This window comes from Folsomia candida, unplaced genomic scaffold, assembly GCF_002217175.1.
Source record: "Folsomia candida strain VU population unplaced genomic scaffold, ASM221717v1 Fcan01_Sc003, whole genome shotgun sequence".
In the NCBI taxonomy this organism is placed as follows: domain Eukaryota; kingdom Metazoa; phylum Arthropoda; class Collembola; order Entomobryomorpha; family Isotomidae; genus Folsomia; species Folsomia candida.
Window position 1 is genome coordinate 12,143,008 of NW_019091195.1, and position 18,648 is coordinate 12,161,655.

The 18,648-nt window shown below is 38.3% G+C and overlaps 6 protein-coding genes and 1 long non-coding RNA gene across 7 annotated transcripts; 3 read left to right on the forward strand and 4 right to left on the reverse strand.

The window, feature by feature from the left end:
* Positions 1 to 76: 76 nt before the first annotated feature.
* LOC110846559 (mucin-5AC) lies at positions 77 to 3,948 on the reverse strand. Its single transcript, XM_022093355.2, has 6 exons — positions 3,761 to 3,948; positions 3,321 to 3,622; positions 1,321 to 3,167; positions 1,103 to 1,227; positions 821 to 992; positions 77 to 454 (listed from the first exon to the last, which is right to left on the reverse strand). The coding sequence occupies exons 1-6, from the start codon at positions 3,852 to 3,854 to the stop codon at positions 169 to 171; spliced, it is 2,826 nt and encodes a 941-aa protein (XP_021949047.1). The 5' UTR covers positions 3,855 to 3,948; the 3' UTR covers positions 77 to 168.
* A 97-nt stretch (positions 3,949 to 4,045) lies between these two features.
* On the forward strand, positions 4,046 to 5,013 carry LOC118435114. Its single transcript, XR_004834515.1, has 4 exons — positions 4,046 to 4,302; positions 4,391 to 4,443; positions 4,710 to 4,825; positions 4,939 to 5,013. It is a non-coding gene; the product is annotated as an uncharacterized LOC118435114 (long non-coding RNA).
* Positions 5,014 to 5,074: 61 nt separating this feature from the next.
* LOC110847002 lies at positions 5,075 to 6,586 on the forward strand. Its single transcript, XM_035848888.1, has 5 exons — positions 5,075 to 5,146; positions 5,229 to 5,306; positions 5,378 to 5,523; positions 5,598 to 5,767; positions 5,831 to 6,586. The coding sequence occupies exons 2-5, from the start codon at positions 5,275 to 5,277 to the stop codon at positions 6,233 to 6,235; spliced, it is 753 nt and encodes a 250-aa protein (XP_035704781.1). The 5' UTR covers positions 5,075 to 5,146; positions 5,229 to 5,274; the 3' UTR covers positions 6,236 to 6,586.
* LOC110845873 (ubiquitin-conjugating enzyme E2 S) lies at positions 6,440 to 8,604 on the reverse strand. The gene is made up of 5 exons (XM_022092405.2): positions 8,249 to 8,604; positions 8,070 to 8,141; positions 7,727 to 7,877; positions 7,395 to 7,585; positions 6,440 to 7,292 (listed from the first exon to the last, which is right to left on the reverse strand). The coding sequence occupies exons 2-5, from the start codon at positions 8,079 to 8,081 to the stop codon at positions 7,080 to 7,082; spliced, it is 567 nt and encodes a 188-aa protein (XP_021948097.1). The 5' UTR covers positions 8,082 to 8,141; positions 8,249 to 8,604; the 3' UTR covers positions 6,440 to 7,079.
* Positions 8,605 to 8,783: 179 nt separating this feature from the next.
* LOC110846729 (SOSS complex subunit B1) lies at positions 8,784 to 9,773 on the reverse strand. The gene is made up of 2 exons (XM_035848889.1): positions 9,213 to 9,773; positions 8,784 to 9,123 (listed from the first exon to the last, which is right to left on the reverse strand). Exons 1-2 carry the CDS (start codon positions 9,432 to 9,434, stop codon positions 8,908 to 8,910), a joined length of 438 nt encoding a protein of 145 aa, XP_035704782.1. The 5' UTR covers positions 9,435 to 9,773; the 3' UTR covers positions 8,784 to 8,907.
* Positions 9,774 to 10,342: 569 nt separating this feature from the next.
* LOC110845458 (double-strand-break repair protein rad21 homolog) lies at positions 10,343 to 13,947 on the forward strand. Its single transcript, XM_022091883.2, has 7 exons — positions 10,343 to 10,604; positions 10,782 to 11,011; positions 11,099 to 11,376; positions 11,473 to 11,781; positions 11,885 to 12,676; positions 12,737 to 12,819; positions 12,909 to 13,947. Exons 1-7 carry the CDS (start codon positions 10,461 to 10,463, stop codon positions 13,191 to 13,193), a joined length of 2,121 nt encoding a protein of 706 aa, XP_021947575.1. The 5' UTR covers positions 10,343 to 10,460; the 3' UTR covers positions 13,194 to 13,947.
* Positions 13,948 to 17,860, reverse strand: LOC110845459. The gene is made up of 12 exons (XM_022091884.2): positions 16,954 to 17,860; positions 16,801 to 16,879; positions 16,703 to 16,726; positions 16,523 to 16,557; positions 16,309 to 16,424; positions 16,200 to 16,228; positions 16,050 to 16,113; positions 15,314 to 15,944; positions 15,077 to 15,239; positions 14,956 to 14,989; positions 14,549 to 14,849; positions 13,948 to 14,453 (listed from the first exon to the last, which is right to left on the reverse strand). Exons 1-12 carry the CDS (start codon positions 17,014 to 17,016, stop codon positions 14,268 to 14,270), a joined length of 1,725 nt encoding a protein of 574 aa, XP_021947576.1. The 5' UTR covers positions 17,017 to 17,860; the 3' UTR covers positions 13,948 to 14,267.
* Positions 17,861 to 18,648: the final 788 nt, after the last annotated feature.

The following is an 18,648-nucleotide window of genomic DNA, read 5'->3' on the forward strand; positions in this document are numbered from 1 at the left end:
TCCCTGACTCGGGCTATATAAACACTGCACACTGTAGGTTTTTATTATTAGATTTTAATTCTTATGAATTTTCATTGCATACAAAATTCAGGAACTAATGCAAACTAATTCAAACGTATATTATTTATAGTGACATGAAATAGAGCAAGAAATAAATGTTATTCCCTACTAAAAATTCAAATTCTGCGTCTGTCGGGGTAGTGGAAATTGAGAATATTGCAAAACTTCATAATTCCCAGGCGTCCACAAAGTTCCCGGAAGATTGTTTCGAAAAATTCTATAAAGTTCTCCATCACTGCCATAAACGTAAATTGAAGTGATAAAAGGTTCGTCCAACCAGCGAAACACAGCTTCAACGTGGGTAACGAATTCCTTATCCAGCATGAATTTTATGCATCCAGCCAGAGACACAGCTTCACTGGTTGCATTTGAAGAGAGAGTGGCTTCTCTGGAACTGTGGAAAGTATAAAATTACAAAATAATTTGTAATACCATACAGTAAAGACTTGATAAAGCCCGAGCCAGTCAGTTTTCTTGTCCTTTGCTTAATTTAAATAAAACCAGTGAGGAGGGATACCCTTTTCGACCCCCCTGACAAGTAGTAAAAAGTAGTATTTTACTCTACATTACTGATAATTTACTCATGCATGCAGTATGTTATGCAATGATGTACGCATTTAACACGAATCTGAAGTTGCTCAAAATCGGTTCAGTGATTTATCCTGCTAACGTGTCGCAAATAAACTGGCAAGACGATTCCATAAGCTCTAGCTTAGCTGGCTCGGGCTAGTAATAAAACATATTTAAATAGAATACATACTCGCCAAAAAGAATGCAGGTCGGATCTTGAGCAGAAACTTGAGCAAATGCCTTAATGTGGCTGGAGAAAGTTGGAATGTCGCACATTTCCAGAAACTGTGACTTAGACATTTGAGTCATGCTTTTGTAACTGTCTTTGTCCTGGTCGTACATATAGGTCCAGACTCTCTGAGCTGTAATAAAATATTTCAAAATTCCAGCTTGGCTTACATTTTTATTAGGGTAGTATACCTACATATGTATACAGAAAGCATGAAATATAATACAGGTGCCGTTTGCTTACCAGGAGAAGAATCGATAAGTACGACATTGTCATGAATAAATGCTGCAGTTTCAACGCTAGTTTCGCTTGAAGGGAATTCAGGAAACATTTTCTTTAAATGTTTAATGCTTCGAGTACCATTTTTCCTGAAAAGAGGTACAGAAAAGGTGCATCATTTATTTAGTTCTGTTTTATACGGCACCTGTGGTGTAGAATAATTTGGGCCGCTAGTCTCTTACTGCAAAATCCCGACACAGGACGTGTGTCGAGAAAAAGAAAGCATCGTGGGAATTCCATGGATCCAGGAGAATGCAGTTGCCTGCAGATTTCGTTTGAATCGTTCTCGGTCTTCGTACATGCACCCCGGGCTGGTCCCACCCTGCAAAAGATGGTCCTCATAGTCTTCGTGAAAGATGGGAACATTTGATTCTGTCGTAGTGTGTGGAATATCTGTTGTGGGTTTCTCACTTGGGGGCTCAGTATGACCTGTCGTGGTCAAGATATCAGCGTGAGATTGAGTTGTATTAAAAATCTCAGAAATTGTTTCGTTTACAGACGGCAACAAATCCAATATCGGGACGGTATCATTCTGATGGAATATCGAACCAGACGCAGCAACAGTGCTTGATTCAATTTCGATCGGTGTCAGAGACAAAGTTGCATTTTCTACAGTCTCATTTTTTGAAGCCTGTAAAATTGAAGTCGGAACTTGCGAAGAGGTTTCAATTTCTGAAATTATTGTCGTCTTCTGAGTCTGTGTGCTTGTCAAGGTAGTCAAAGTTTCATTTTCTGTAGTAGAAATTGCGGTGACGATCGACTCGCCATGTGGGGTCGTCGTTACGAGTGTACTAGGTACAGTTTCAGTGGTTACAGGTAAAGTTGTTGCAACAAATGACGTGAGATTGATGGGCGATGGTGGAGTCGATAGGAAATTGGCTTCATTTGGTGAAATAAAATCAGTGGGTTGGGTCATCTCGTTGGACAAGATGGTTTCATTAGATGTGGGTGAAACCGATACAGTGTCATTGGGTGAAATAATAATTTCTGATGATGTGGGTGTAGTAATTACTGTGGGTGTAATAGAAACAGTCTCATTTGGTGATAAAATATCGGTTGCGGTAACTGTCTCGTTTTGTGATATAGTTTCAGTTGGTGTGGGTGATGTTGTAACAGTCTCATTTTGCAAAACGGTTTGACTGATTGGTTGCGCTGTTTCATTTGGTGACAAAATTTCAAGCGTGGACAGGGTCGAAGCTGTCTCATTTTGTGTCATCAAAATTTCTGTAGGTGCGGATGAAGGCAAAACATGTGTTGGGATGGTAGGTATGGAGGCAGGTGTAATTGCATTGTCTAGCACGGTCACGATTTGATTTGGTGTTGTCTCAGTTGGTAGGGGTGAAATCTCAGGATGCTGTGTAGCCGGGACTGTCTCAGTTTGTGGAGATATAATTTCTGTTGCTTGAGGTATACTAGTTCCATTTTGTGTGGGAGGCGAAGTCTCGATCGGTACCATATTTATGCTTGAATTTGCAAGCGTGTCGTTATTTATATGTGTGCTTTCATCGTTTGCGTGTGTAGTGGCTGTTGTAGTTGCTTGATCCTGGGTGCCTACAATTACGGTGGTCTCCGAGCCATTTGGTGGAGGAAATGTCACAGGAAGTGGTTCTGACGACGGTGTTGTGCTCGTACTCTCAATTGCAAGAGGGCTTAATTCCGTAGTTGTGGTTTGTACTTCTGTGGGCATTTGGCTTTGAAGTAATGCAGATGTTCCCTCTTCCTGCACGGTGCTTCCTATTTCTGCCGACATGGTCGTAGTTGTGAGGCTGGCTGTTGTTGATGTCGCCTCCTCTGTCGATATTGTAGAAGGGTGTTTTTCTTCTCCTCCAAATTCGAATTCAATCTCGGTTGGAATGTGATGAACACTTTTTGCACTGCTCATGTTGACCCCTTGTCCTATTTCTAAATCTTTGTTGTTTCCAGAATTCATGTCTTCAACTTTTTCAGCTGTAAAATTGGTATGCAATTTATGTGAACTTTGAGTTAATTCAGCGTCCATCACTTGCTGAGGTGTAAGAGGCGAAACTATCTGAAATCAACGGACAGTAGCCTGATTACTTTCATAAAATTGTTTATTTACTGTTTCATCGAGCTACAAAGAAAAGGGGGTTTTGAGGTATAGGATGGCTAGTATAAAAGGATTGTGTTTTTACTATTAGTATTATTCCTCGTCGAAATATACCTGGAGAGGCTCGGTGGCGGTCGAATTGGCGACGAGATTGATGACCACTTGTTTCTCTGGTGGGGCTGGCGTTGCTTCCTCAGAAGCCTCGACTACTTGATCAACAATATTTTCTCCGAACGGAACCATGGCTGTCATCACTGACCCATTTAAAGCATTCATGTTGTTATTATGAAGGTCCAAATTCTCAGAGGTCAAATTATCAAAACTGTCGGGTGTCTGGTTAACAGGAGCAGGATTTTCCAGCTCTTTTGCACTCCTCCATGATTCTGATATCGGTTGTAATGATCTTAAGCGTGATACTGAAAATTAATCACGGAAAAATAGAAACTAATAAATTTGCAAGAAGTTTTTTTTACATGAACTAAAATATATATATGCAGTAAAAATGTAATTTTCATGCAATAAAGGTAGTACTAAGTCATGAAATCATGAATTACCTGATACAGACTCACAAATTGGAAATAAAGAACAAGCTAAAGCCAGCATTACTAATAATACCGACAATAACAAGTAATTGAACAATTTTGACATTTTTTGTTTTATACTATAGAAGGCAGTGTACAAATATGATTAATAACGAGTAGCACGAATACCCAATTAAAACTGCTTTAAATATCTTCATGCCGATGAGTGAGTGTTGTCTTTTATATGTTCCAATACCTTGCGGGTAATTAGTGTAGGTTACTGATTACTAATAAGCTTAATTATTCTGTATGCAATAAAGGAATGATGACTGTGTAAATAAACAAATTGTCTCAATTTTACACAGATTTCGTTTACCCGGACCCGATGACCCAATCCCATTTATCTTTTTCATGGTCATCAATATGAGCGTCTACTGGTCATCAATATGGCGAAAGTTTCTAGAGCAATTAGGAGCTAATTACATGCCGTAATTAATTTGAAGTTATGAGACGAATAGCAATATTTGTAACTAAGGGGGTATGGGTGCAAGACCTCGTTCCGAGCAAGGTTGAAGGTAAAATAATATCTCCAATTCAGGAAAGCTGTCCGATCTAGAGGTGATAGTCAATAGTGCTCGTCTAATTGGTATCGCATCTCAAAAGGTCAACAGCATGCCTTTCATGAAGAAGCTTTTCCGAAGCAAGAAATCTAAGAGGTTAGTCATTTCCTCTCCGAGGTCACTTTATGATGAGGTCAGTTTAGATTCCATAAAGTAAATATTCCAAAGTGCATGGTCATGGTTCATTCATTAAGTAGTAGTCGTTAACCTTGTATGGGCATTTAGAGATCTATATTTCATATGACATATATTACATAAAATATTTCACAGAATTTGACAGTTTTACGGTGGCATTTATGTAAATGTGTTTTAATTCATACTATGAATTCATGATTAATTAAACAACTTTTTTGCATTTTCAGATTAGATAAAGTTTCAGAGCAAGATGTGAATTTATCTGCTGGCAATCTCGGAAGAGTTTTCAAGGAATTGGATTGTCCAGTCTGCTTCAATACGTGCATTCCTCCCATCCACTCGTGTAAATCAACTAATTTCTAACTAAAACACTATTTAGCTTTCCTTTTAAAATTCGGAATGACTAATTGTGGCTAGAAACATATACATATGATACTTAATTAACGTAATTTGCAGGTATTAATGGCCATCTCATTTGCAATAATTGCCGAGAATTAGTACATCAATGCCCATCATGCAGGCACGGATTTATTATGATTTTATATATTTATTTATTACTTATTTATTTATTTATTTATTATTACTAATCGTGCAGGCACGGATTTAGTGGGACTCGTAACTTTTTTGCTGAAAATTTTATAACAAATTGTTCCCAGCCTTGCAGGTTCGCATCCGATCCTCGCATATTTACATATGTACATTAACTATAATATTATTATGAATCTTAATACTGGCAATATTTCCAGATATGCAGAAGAAGGGTGTGAATATCTGCGACTGAAAGGGGACAACATGCAGCCCCACGAATCTCAATGCATGTTTAGGTATTTTCCCATCATAAATATGTCAGTACAACACTTATCACTTAATGAAATTATAATGAATATGCAATCAGACCAATTGTCTGTCTTATCCCCAACTGTGGAGAGGAAGTACCTTACAAGTCACTATTGAGTCACCTCACGTATAATCACAAGATTTGCGGAAGTGATCTACTACCAGCCTCAATAACTTTCCATGCTGACCAACCCATTACCAACAGTGCGTGGCGCCCAAGTTGTTACCGCTGTAAAACCCATAAAGTCACCAATTAATTTGTTGAAATTTCATGCTAGACCGAAAATGGTTACCGTTCGCTATACAAGCATTTGGAAACGTGTTTTACGTAATGATGGAAGTGATTCGTCCACATTTTTGGGTCTGGGTCTGGTTGCAAACTACAAAGATTGAAGACTCGTATGAATCTCTGTTCATTACGCAAATTATGATTAAGAATGTGGAGAAGGTATTTAAAACTTATTTCAAATTCCTGTATATCGATCATATCATTCAATGTACAAAATCGTAGAAGTTAAGATTGATGTGGGAAGGGCCCGTGCAGTCGCTTAGAACGAGCGAGAAGGTGGTCATGCGGGATGGCCTGTGCTTCGTAGCCCATGAAGTATTCCTCCAACACTTCAACTCTGGCGGCTACTTCACCTTTTGCGTGGACATCAAAAAGTCGTCGCGAACAACTGTGATGGATCTGAATGCCAACGTTGTTGACGAGAGGACTTCAGCGATGAATACCCCAACCCACGCCAGCTTAACGACGAGGAGTCGAATAAATTCCGACCATTCCCTCTATGACAGCGGAATACTCCGAGAACAAGAGCGAATCATGGAGGACGACGAAAATATTCCCAACAATAATTTGGAAGAACTAGCAGATCATCCAAACACGGACAGCTTCGTTTCCAAATTGTCCAATTAGAGAATCGTTTGACATAAAATTTCTCTTAGATTTTAGATATGTGAGACCTCCTACATATATGAGCTAAATTGTGACAATACTTAAGATTATTAGCAGGATTAAAGTCATACAATTTCCTGTAGTAGATAATAGTTGCGCGTATGCGAAGGAAGACATTAATCCTAACTAGCCATTGTATACACATGTGCAGAGATTCTTTTGTAAGTATTTCCTCCAGATTATGTTTATTACACGACATCATTCAATCCAACCAAACATCAATTATTGTTTCACCAACTTTTCACTTGACTTATGTCAATAGCTACAAAAATATAATAACATTAACCAAGTCAGACAATCAATTTACACATACTCGAATCTAGTAATATGCAATAAATTATGAAACTAAACAGTTTTAGCATTAAAGCTAAAAAGCAGCAGTTTCGAAGGAACAGGAAGCTCTATTGACATAAAACTTTTAACATACTTTAGAATTTCTGTAATTACAAAATAGTAATTACTAATTAATTAGTAATAGGGGAGGCGTACCGGTGGGTTTAATTTTGTGGCCGCTAAAAACCATTACTAATTAATTATTCTGCTAAGTGCGATATACATTCATTAATACGTACGAACTGGTGGTTTAGTAGTATGATGCTTCATTTGTTATATAGTAATACGTACAAAAAGTCATATACAATATGTAAATTAACCGTGTTGTCTTCGTTAATAGTAAATTCGGGTAAAAAAAATGTTGATGAACAATTTTTGGTATTTTTGACAAAGAATTTGAAAGTAACTTGAAACAGATAATTCTTGTGTAAATTCTACCATTTGAGAAGAGTCAACGTAATTTTTGCTTTCATCACAGTCGCTTCAAAGCCTTCTTTTTTTCCTTACAAATTTTAGCCTTTTTTACACTGTTTGAAGGAGAAGAGGGTTGTTGTGGCTTGGCATGAATTTCTGTCATTAAAGTTGCTCGTTGAGCAAATTCTTCAAAGTTGTCCAATAGTAGCTTTCCGGCTTCTTCATTTAGTGCAGATTCTGGATTGGGTTCAATCATTAGACATTTGATTACCTACAAAAATCATATACAGAGATTAAACGTCACCTATAATGGCAAATAAATTAACCATTTGACCAAGTTAACCAACAACCACCAATGTAAAAAATGGTATACCAGAAAAATGTGTTTCAGTCCCAATTTTGGATTCCAATCTTTCTTGAGAGCATTCACGCAAATTTCTCCATTGGAAGAGACATTTGGGTGGAAGATTTTAGTTAGAAAGTATCCCTTTGGTGGTGCGGCAGGGAAATCCTTGCCAAGTACAAGCTTTATTCTGAACTCCCCCCCAGAGTATGGTGTCCCTTCTGTTTAACCGCAGAATTAGTTAGCATGTTTATAAAAGTATAATTTGCCCATGAAATTAAATAGTTGTATAGTTAAACATCCCGAGTATCTGATAATAATATCATTATTAGATACTCTAAGAGCTAAACTTTATGAATTACCAGGCCCATTAATGGTGGCTTGAACATCAGTAATGTCATCATGATTCATATACACCTTGATCCCCTCAGGCGGTTCTTGAGTTAACGCAATTACTTCCTTGCTAATACTACGCAAAATGTGTGGGGGTAGATTTTCCACATTTGACACACCCTGCAAAAAGTACATCAAGAGATTCAATAATTGTATAATGTACTCTCACACGACACACTGTATTATAAATCAAGGATATCAAGGATATTATGAAATATATAATAATATCAAGGATATCTTCGATTGTGGAATACTTCTCCAAAGAACAGAGGACAAAATTGTACATTTAATTGTTCCGTATAAAAATTTTACCGAAGACGCCATGTTTGGCTGAAAATTATTGTTGTAGTTAGCAATTTTTCAGCCGTGGAACCAGTGCGGTCACTGAAAAAGGAAAAGAGTAAATTGAAGTTTATTACTACCTTCACCCTATGTTAACAATTTACAAAATACTCAATATGGCTATATGGTTACTCGTTTTCTGTACTTACCAAATTATTGTTTTTCGAACTTGTATGTATTACTTATATTGACCTATACGTTTATACTTTCGTGTAAACGTTCAAGGCTTGGCCTTGGAGAAAATGAAATTACAAATTATAAAATATGATGAACGTGAACGACGAACAACATTTGTCGAACGAAGGCAATTGGTTAGCTATATTAAGGCTAATAGTGCTACGACGACGGAACGATTGACCACTCTAGGAAAATTACGGATGGACAATAGAAATTTAACTGATGAGAATAATAATAAAAAATCCGAGGATCCTTGATGGAACATTTGATCAATGAAATGCAACTTCCAACGAATCCACTCCACTTGCTAACGAGTCAAGTAGTAGTGAGGAGACGAGTGTATCACTCCGCTCCGCTCCTTCCCCAACAACAACGACACGAATCCTGCCCTGCTGCATCAACGTGAGATGCAAGTTTTTCATGCAAACAAGTCTTTCGAAATATTACGGTCTGATGCAGTCATAATAAAAATTCTACATTGTGACTGATTAAAAAATTCATATAAAATATATTATTTTTACACATACATAACTTTACTGCAGATGAAATTATTATAAATGTAAAAACACTCATTCTCAGCATGAATGACTTTAATATTCATGGTTAATTGGTATCAATATATACTAATCTGTTATTTGTTCGATGAGGGTTTGAAAGGTCTTTTAGGGGCACCACTTCCGCCAGAAGACGACGACTGTCCGCCTCCGCCACTTAAGGGTGGTGGGAAGGACTCCTCACTCATATTCGGAGTTTCGGAAAATACCAGACAAAAATCGCCTACTTTGTGAATCTCGCCTCCCTTCCCAATATATAAAGTGAGGCTGTTTTTGAATAGAGATGCATATGCCTATAAGAAAAAATGAAATAAATAATTAAGAAAATCCATTAGAATCAAGCGAAATTTGTGTGACACAAGTCACACACAGCAATTATAACCTTATTAAGTCGAATAATGTCACCAGATTCCAAAAGAGTTCCAGGCTTATCCCAAATTGATAGATTAATACAACCAGTCTTATCTGCTACTCGGATTGTCCTAATTTCATGACCATCCTTAGTTGTGCTTGGTTTTCCAATATCCAATGTTATCAGGACCATGTTTAGATTTTTGGATCCTGGACGAAGGTCTTTTACCGGAGTTTGCACATCCATTTTCATTCTTCTCGTTAGTCTTGTGTCTGGAGACTCAAGAAAACTACTAAAACAATTATCGTTGAATGAAAACGTTGAGAGGTTGAGACAACAACTCTGAAAATTTGTCCTTTTTAGTTTAATTTCATGGCTTAAGAGGAAATCTGATTGACAAACTACAAAAATCAAATGAACAAATTGTCGAACAATATGTCAACCTAAACTATTAACCTTAGTTCGAAATTGACAAGTCCTCATCAGGTCCTCATAAAAAAGTTACAATATAGTTCTTCTGTTTTTGAATAAAGTTCCTAAAAATCATAATAAACCAATCATGATTATTTCTATGAACTGTTTTGGTTCCATTGAAAACTTCCATCGGACGCTCAATACCCCGCTAATAAATTTCCTGCTTAAGTCATGTTATACAAAACACTGAGCCATCTGGGGAGTCACGCATCTAACTTTGCAACATTAAAAATGTTATTTAGTTCAATTAATTACAAGTATTATTACCAATTAATTTGCACTAATTTCAAGCACTTAAGGGCTTTAAAAGTTTAATAATATCCAACTATCCCAATAATGTGCTGCACATTACACAGACGACAAGCTAAACGTCCACTATTTTGCATACGTATGAATATTGCGATCTCGCTATAACAGTAAGTTTATAGGAAAAGTCAAATCTAACGTAACCCTATTTTAACCCTTATGATTATTCTAGAAATTCTTCCTAATTCATAGTAAATTAATTAAACTACTATTGCTCAGATGCAAGTATGCAAGCGAGGTTACAATGCCTGGCATAGAGGTGGCAGGAGCAGGTGGCTCACTGTAGTATTAACATGGTCGTGAGTGAGGGAAGCCCGAGTTGTTTACAACGGGAGGCGAGCAGCAGCAGGGTTGGAGGGAAATGCACGTATCGATTGGAGGATGATGACGGTTAGTCTTAGTTGGAACTGAGTGCTGGTGGTGGCAGGAGAACTCTGCGCTATTTACTTCAAGTTCATTTTTGTCGTCGTCGCCTCCACAAAATCCACCAGTGTCGCCATGTTTTACGCCCATTTCGTCCTGGCCAAGAAGGGCCCGTTGGCCCGAATCTGGCTCGCAGCCCATTGGGACAAGAAACTCACCAAGGCTCATGTTTTTGAAACCTCGATCGAAAAATCTGTAGAAGGAATTCTACATCCCAAGGTAAGCATGGCGCCAACTTCGAACCCCTCGTTTTATCAATAGTTGTTATTCTCAAAAATAGTTTAGTTATAATTTGCTCAATTTGGAAATGTTGAATTGAATCAACTCTTCTCCCCATGTTGCTTGTATGGATGTATACACTGATGTTAAAAATGATGTAAATATTTTTATTTGTAGGTTAAAATGGCTCTCAGAACAAGTGGTCATCTTTTACTTGGAGTTGTCCGCATCTATTCAAGAAAAGCAAAATATCTCTTGGCAGATTGCAATGAAGCATTTGTTAAAATCAAGATGGCTTTCCGACCAGGAATGGTGGACTTACCGGAGGAAAATCGTGAAGCCGCTGTCAATGCTATCACACTACCGGAAGTTTTTCACGACTTTGATACGAGCATTCCAGAAATAAAGTGCGTCCTTAATAATTTAATTGAATATTGATTATAAAATAATTGTTGCTTGTGTGCTTATAAGAGTAATTGTTTCTTTTTCTTTAGTGACGTTGATATTCAAGCGCAGCTGAGTATGAACCAATCCAGAGCGGAAGAAATTACAATGAGAGAAGATTATGGAAGTTTGAGCCTCCCTCACCATGACGAAGGGTTTGGAGATTTGGATTTTAATGAGGATGCTCCCGAATTACTGAGAGATCACGCACCTCAGTCCTCAGCATTCGACGATAGATTTGATGATCGTTCACATGATTTGCAACGATCCAATGACAAAGTATTGAATGATGATGGATTCGGTGCTCCGTTAGGGCAAGATATGATGGGTAAGAAAATTAGACATTTGAATAAACAATATGATCAGTGACTCAGAGTAATTAAGCAGTTACAACAAGTTATAATTATTTGTGTTTATTTTCTAGCCGGCGGATTATTCGAGGGTGGTTACTTTGATGAGCCACCAATAACAGATCAGCCACCAGATCACGGCCATATCGACTTGGGACATCATGACTCAGATGACGATTTTGGTGGTCCACCATCAATTGCCAGTTCCGGTGCCCCACCGACACCCCTGCAGCCCGAGGAGCCAGCTCTGGATGACAAAGATCTTTTTAATCAAATAGGCCGGCCAATAAATGATCACAATGAAACCCTTGATCAAACAACCTTGTTGCAAAATGAAGAGGAATCATTTGCACTGGCTCCAATCGAAACTCCAGTAGCCAGAGGTTAGCTTTTCTTTTAGCTTTTGGCGAGTTTTGTCGAGCATGTATATGTATTTTATTAACCTCTCTACTCTCTTTTAGCTAACTTTGTGCGTATATATTTCAGGTGGCATAAGAGCTGGAGCAAAACGAAAACGAAAGTTGATTGTAGACGAAGTGAAAAATATATCTGGAGAAGAAATGAAAGCACAATTATCCGATACTTCTGACATTGTTACCACTCTCGACTTGGCCCCTCCGACCAAGCGCTTAATGCACTGGAAGGAAACTGGTGGTGTTGAAAAGCTGTTTGCTCTACCAGGACGACACATTCCTTCCAGAGTTGTTGCAAGAAATTATCAGACTCATTTGACTTCTCGCCCGGCTGAAAATGAAGAATTTACCATGAACAATGAGAACATGGAACCCAATTCCGGCTTGGATATGCCCCCAGCACTCGGTCCACCCCAAACACCTGGACCTGCTTCACCCAAAGGAAAGGTTCGAGGTCGACCTGGACGGAAGCGCAAGGCAGCGGAGCCACTAGAAGAGTTGAGACAAAACAATGATGGGAATGAGTTGCCACCCAATTTGTCCGCGGAAGGGGAAATCCCTCCCTCGCTTTCTTTGCATGGAGTTGGGGAACCCCCTCATTTGAATTTGATGAGCGGCGTAGATCTTGATTGTGGGCAGATGAATGGCAGTGGTTTAACCTCTATGGATGGCAGTGCTATGGCCCCACCACATAATGCTTTGTTTTCTCCCGGTGCCCACAATGGTGAGTTGAAAGATGGACCTCCTGCCACTCCAATGATTCATTCAAACTTGGATAATATCAACATGTCCATGATGGAAAATATGGGATACGATGGACCGTCCGATCAGAACCATATGCAACACCAGCTCCACTCTGATCAAGGTAGTAAATTAATGTAGTATTGTGCATAATGATGGCTAAATAGTGTATTTGTTTTTGCAGACCACGGTGGCATGGGATCAGTTTTACCCCAAACACCATGGGGTGGCCATGAAGATTATGATTTCCCAGCCTCTGTAGGAGCCGTAAGTTGTTGCAAACGTTTTGTTACTTGTATTAAGATTAGTATAAGATTTCTTTGACATAATTAATAAACCAAACTAAAAATTAATAGGCGGACGAACAAGCCACAGATGAGACCTATGAACAATATGAAGAACGAGTTCTGAACAAGCGTGCTGCTCAAATGTACCACATCATTAAATCCAAGTTGGAAATTGACAGTGCAATCCCCTTTTCAACTATGTGCACCGTCCGCAATACCAGAAAACAAGTGGCACAAAAATTCTACACAATGTTGGTGTTGAAAAAGGCACAAGCAGTGGAACTCATCCAAAACGCTTCCTACGACACGCTGCTGGTTACTAAAGGTCCTAAATTCCTAACTGCTTCATTGTAAAATAACTTACATATTGTGAAGGGAGGTGTCTCATCGTCGATGATATTGTTAATTGACATAACTTTTTTTAAAAGAAAGTTAAGAAAAATAATCTGTTTTATTAAGGAAACCTCATAGGTTTTGTTTATAATTATAAAATAATAATTTTAGTATTTTATATTTCGAGATAATACTTACTGATAACAATTAGGATTTGAAGGAAAATTGTTGAACAATAACCAAACTAGTTTTAATACTTTTGATTTTGTGAATTAATTGAAATGTTATTTTTCTATTTGTTAATGTGTACATATTTTTGAAAACTTTGGTTGTACTTGCGATGTGACTGAGGGTTTGTGTGATTACTAAATTCATACATGTTAACAATGACGACATGGACGGTGTGTAGTATTTATTTATCACGAAAAGTCTGACAATTCTCACTTGTTTGTGCTTTGCTTCATCCATTTTGAAATTTTGAAAATATCGACGTCGACTTATTATTACATATATTATTTCTTTTATTACTAGCTTAATGTTGGTAGTTGTTAGCTCGACCAATCTACTTAAGCTTTTTAATATATGTACATGAACTCCCTTACACATGTAGAAAATGCCGATAATTAAAATTAATGAGCGATTAACTAACATGAACGAATGTCTAGTTTAACTTTTGCAATACTTTTACCAAAATGAACTAAATTGTTATCCGTTACTTACATAAGACCACTAATTATGCTTGCTAAATAAAATTTAAGAAAGCAGTACAAACCAATTCATGCTGTATCCACATTATATGTTTATTTGCACATCCACATCGGTATACTGTTCATTGCATAACAATTTGAAGAATTTAAATTATTGGGTACTTCTACATACATCTCACTCAAGGAACTAATATCTTGTACTCTTCTCATTTTTATTTTATTCTTGTCATTTGGGTGAAAAACATTTATGCAAAGTATATAACGGATATATTTCTGCGTCAACTATTTAAATAATTTAATTACTGATAGTCAAAACAAAACTAAGTACTTAAAATCAAGATTATTTGAGATCACTTTTATTAGCGTATTATTGACCACTCTTTCACAGCTAAATAACTGTTTCTGAGTTTAAGGGCTGTTGTGATGAAGGGTGGTGAAGATGGGGGTGGGATTGAAGAGGGTTGTTGTTGCTCTTCATCTGCCAGTTTGGTCGCCGATTTTGGTAGGGAGGCGATGGGAAATGGTTACTGGTTGGTGACTGAGGCTGAGAAACGCCCCACATTGGGAACGATTCCTATTTATAAGATTAATAAGACATTAGTAAGATTTGTATTTGCATAACACAAACGAAATTGTGCTTGACAATTCGTTAGAATTGAATTTGGATACCTGAGAGACTGGCGAATGAGCGAGTGGATAGGCAAACACCGAGTTCTGGTGAACGACTCCGCCATTTTCCATTGGCCCTCCTCCTCGTGGGAAATTTTTGGGAAGTTGATGACCACTGGATGGATAGTACGTATTTTGAGGCTTGAAGCTGAGGTTGATCCCGTTGGGCACGAGTGGGGGAAGTGGGGGCGGATTGTTCGTTACATTGTTCGGACTCAAGTTGGGATGAAAGTTTACTTCGTCCTCGTACAGGGCTGTGCTCGTGTTGTTGGAATGTTGAGACACGTTGTACTCGGTGGACCTATGTTACGTATGAATAGTACAGATATAAATTCGGAGAACATGAATGCATGTTTTACAACTTTTACAAGTTTTCTACTGATTATCAACTGCTGGTTCTGACTTACATGTCAAATCCACCATTTGTAAAAATGTTTTGATCTGAAAAGAGAAATGCATTGTTACTATAAACTGACTTATTTTACTACTATTAAAAAGTTTCGTGGGATATAATTCAAACGCGCTTACTGAGATTTATCACATTTGGAAGCAGCTCTGGATTATTACTGGCATTCACAGGAAGTCTTGCTGGATGGTAGTTGGAGTAGGAAGATCGAGCGGAAGGAGGTCTGGGAGGTGCATGACCGTATTTTGGACTTTGTGCTCCCAAGTAGACGGGATTTGTATGACCCTGTTTTTAGTAAGCAAAGTTGAAATATGTGGCAATAAAAAACAAGGCCAGAGATTCATATTAAATCGGCCTACCTGATCTCTCAGGAGATATCGACGCGGTTCATCATGAGACGTTTCCGAGTCCACGACATGTTGCAACTGCATGAGTCGATTCACAGGAGAGACGAAATGATTTTTCCTCTTTGAACTCCTGTGATTCCTTCTGCTGGCATTGCTCCTGAGCGAACTTCGGGCACTTCCTCCTGAACTCCCCTTGGAAGTCGAGGGCTTATTGCTGTTGTCACCACCATCCAATTTCTGGTTGGTGCTGGGTCCCGTCGGGGGTCCAAATCTCTGCGATTGAATACTCCGAGCAGATCTTCGTTTCACTCTGCGTGGCGTCATTGGTCTGAGCCTATCGTCCATTGTGTTTCCACCCACTTGTTGGTCACTCGAGTCCCCACCGGTGGGAGGAATTCCAATGGGAGCTCGATTGTAGAGTCGATTACTCGCACGAGTATGCGTCGACACATTTTGGCGACTTAGGGACAAAAATGCAGGGACTGTCCCTTGAGCTCCGCCATTGGGGGGTTGAGCACTTTGTTTAAAGTCTTTGTCATCACCATCGGCGTACAGGTTGTGACAGATGAGCATTGAGAGAGAACAGAGAATCCCAGTAGAGCTGAGGTAGAGCTGAACTCCTGCTTGAATAAACTCCATGAGCCTGTACAAATAACTCAAATAGTTACAAAATAAAGTGAAATAATAATCACTGTCGTCCTTCCTGGGTAGGAGACCATTGAGACCAATAGTGAAATAGAATGCTAACCGTGGGTCAAACATGCAGTTGGTTACTAGGAGCTGGGTCTCACTGGTCCAGTCTGGTACACATCCTTTTCGAAATTTTAATTATGCGTTTATAATCACCCGTCTCATTATTTTTATACTCAATCTATGATAAGTCACTAATATGTATTACCAGGAGCCCTAGTTTCCCACCAAGAGAACCTAAAACAACATCAAAGCGTCATATTAAGGCACAAAGCATTAATTAGTCAAGAGGATTCATTTTGTGTGTCGAGACCTACCCTCCAGTACCCAAGCTCAGAATTGGCGATTTGTACATTTCCAACTGTGGAAGTGGAATATAAAGGCACACGATGAAGAGATTCCATCCAATCCACAATATAGACCACACCGTGTACTGTAAAAATTAATTAATACTGGAGAAGGTTAGTTTCGAGGAAATCTTGTACTGATAACTTCTGCTCCAAATTGTTTTTACAAATATGTGGGACTCACGCTAACTAAATAGTGTTTTCTTCTGGTATATCCGCCTGTTATAAAATACGAAAAAATATTATTTTATGCATTAGTGGTGTTCTAATTTTAGTTTAAATTATAATAATTCTGAAAATATAAAGTGCAATTGCATTAAATGGACATGTGTGTGCGCACTAATGTTATAGACGACAAACTTACCAAAAAAGCCAAAAATGCTGAACACTGAAAAGACAATCATATTATTTACACTTGCATGTTTTTGATCATCTCATTTTACAATGAATCTTTATACTCACCAATGTTGAGAAAGTTTGTGAGAATCATGGCCCATAGCGGCCCCAAAAAGTCAAAGACTTGTCGAGCCCCTGTACTAATCTGCGTGTGTCAATACAATATTCATTAATCGAAATTTTCATGTGGACCATCAAATTAATTTACAAACATCTTACGATTTGCAAGATTGTGATTACGAGAAAGAGCAAGTAAACTCTTCTCGTGGTGCAAAGCCCCATTATTCTCCAGCAGAGACGCCGTACTCGTGTTTCGACTCACTTCATATTTACGTAGTATTAGTATTTCACTGACTTTCTCAACTTCTAACACAAATTTACATTCTGTCTTCAAGACTTGAAGCTCAAGTGCGAAACTTCATTTATAATTCAACAATCGGGATAAACACCAACAAAACATTGTTTCGCTCAAATCGCTCAATTTCACCAGAGATCAGTCCGAATTATGGAGCAAAATACGATGCAATTTCACATTGTGGATCACATTAATCACTCCACTACTAATGTGTGCTATTTTCCATTCAACGCCCCTTTCTGCAAAATCTTCACATTCCTCAAAACACATATGTATCTTTATGAAGCAGCTATATATTCTACTCTCATTTGACAGAAGCTACTGACGATGGGCGAGTAAAATGCGTGAAAAATTGAGGAATTTGTAAAAACTTTTCTCAATTTTCTGGCTGGGTACACATCGTGGTCGTAGTCACACTGCTGTAAACCGACGAACAAACAGCTCCAGTTTCGTAATATAGCAACAGTCAGTCATCTTAAATTGATGTAACAGAAGAAGAAAACTGGACTCTTTTTACGGAATAGCTAAATAGTTGTGGAAGCGAGGAACACTCACATAAATACGAGTAAAAACTCTGTGGAAAAAGATGGTGATATAAAATACAATGCAGGAAGACCTACTATTGTTACTCATGTATTAACTGCTAACTACTTGGTCCCTCTTCTTAAATAAATTAATCTATGCATTGCGGTTTAGTTCTCTCTCTCTCTTTTGTGTATTCTAACAAAACTGTAGTGCATTTAAACTAGGAAATTGTATATATGCTTTTTACACTCTCAAGTTAGAGGAGTCTTAAGTTACGCACCAACATGACCACTTTACTTCCCTTCCTCCCTACCTGTCTTTGGTTATGCTTCACCTTTTATCAGGTGCACCAATCAGGTCTTCTAGACGCTAAGCATTGTTAGATACGATGCGATACATGCATGTTGATTGTTACGTGCATACGCTCTATTCTGTTACACTTGCTTTCTCAGCACAATCAACATGGGAATTTTTGTTCAACGCAATGCTGCTACACATTATTATACGATTGTTGCCTGTTGCAGGCATGGATTGCAGTATATAATAAATTGCTTCGGGCCATTAACCGACCATGGATGGAGACTGTTTTATAAAGGAGGAATAACTGCTGAGCTCACTCTCACGCCGCATTTGAGCTTATGTACCCGCAGCCAGTCGTTGGTAAGATAGAGGACAGAAACTGGTCTCGTATTTATTGTTGAAAAGCATTAAAAATGTGTGTTCGTTGGTCATAATATACTCGGCAAACTAATGCATTCGGGAACAAAATAATGTAATCCGTTCGTGATGATGGGAAGGAACTTGGAGCGACAGGTGGGAATTGGAAGCAGTATAGGTTTTCCGGCCCTTACTTATTATATGCCGATTACTTGTTATCCTCATTCCGACGACGACCGTGGTGGCTTCCCACCTTGCCTACGTCGGTTTATATTGTAGAATTGTGGATTGGAATAATTTAAGAGTGAGATTATCGTAGGCATTTTAAGGATGCATGTTAGAGTCCCTTTCTTCACTTCCTTTGAATTGGGTCGCAT

Excerpts from the sequence above, each read along its gene's own strand:
- LOC110846559 (XM_022093355.2), bottom strand. The coding sequence starts at position 3,854 with ATGTCAAAATTGTTCAATTACTTGTTATTGTCGGTATTATTAGTAATG. Across the intron at positions 3,623-3,760 it reads AATTTGTGAGTCTGTATCAG|TATCACGCTTAAGATCATTA; the intron begins GTAATTCATGAT and ends ATTAATTTTCAG. Across the intron at positions 455-820 it reads ACCTGCATTCTTTTTGGCGA|TTCCAGAGAAGCCACTCTCT; the intron begins GTATGTATTCTA and ends TACTTTCCACAG.
- LOC110847002 (XM_035848888.1), top strand. The coding sequence starts at position 5,275 with ATGCAGCCCCACGAATCTCAATGCATGTTTAG. Across the intron at positions 5,307-5,377 it reads GAATCTCAATGCATGTTTAG|ACCAATTGTCTGTCTTATCC; the intron begins GTATTTTCCCAT and ends ATATGCAATCAG. Across the intron at positions 5,768-5,830 it reads TGATTAAGAATGTGGAGAAG|AAGTTAAGATTGATGTGGGA; the intron begins GTATTTAAAACT and ends ACAAAATCGTAG.
- LOC110845873 (XM_022092405.2), bottom strand. Across the intron at positions 7,586-7,726 it reads AGCCACCATTAATGGGCCTG|AAGGGACACCATACTCTGGG; the intron begins GTAATTCATAAA and ends GCGGTTAAACAG. Across the intron at positions 7,293-7,394 it reads GACTGAAACACATTTTTCTG|GTAATCAAATGTCTAATGAT; the intron begins GTATACCATTTT and ends TGATTTTTGTAG.
- LOC110846729 (XM_035848889.1), bottom strand. The coding sequence starts at position 9,434 with ATGAAAATGGATGTGCAAACTCCGGTAAAAGACCTTCGTCCAGGATCC. Across the intron at positions 9,124-9,212 it reads ACATTATTCGACTTAATAAG|GCATATGCATCTCTATTCAA; the intron begins GTTATAATTGCT and ends TTTTTCTTATAG.
- LOC110845458 (XM_022091883.2), top strand. The coding sequence starts at position 10,461 with ATGTTTTACGCCCATTTCGTCCTGGCCAAGAAGGGCCCGTTGGCCCGA. Across the intron at positions 11,012-11,098 it reads ACGAGCATTCCAGAAATAAA|TGACGTTGATATTCAAGCGC; the intron begins GTGCGTCCTTAA and ends CTTTTTCTTTAG. Across the intron at positions 11,377-11,472 it reads GTTAGGGCAAGATATGATGG|CCGGCGGATTATTCGAGGGT; the intron begins GTAAGAAAATTA and ends TTTATTTTCTAG.
- LOC110845459 (XM_022091884.2), bottom strand. The coding sequence starts at position 17,016 with ATGGGGCTTTGCACCACGAGAAGAGTTTACTTGCTCTTTCTCGTAATC. Across the intron at positions 16,727-16,800 it reads CACAAACTTTCTCAACATTG|TGTTCAGCATTTTTGGCTTT; the intron begins GTGAGTATAAAG and ends TTGTCTTTTCAG. Across the intron at positions 15,945-16,049 it reads AACTGCATGTTTGACCCACG|GCTCATGGAGTTTATTCAAG; the intron begins GTTAGCATTCTA and ends TTATTTGTACAG.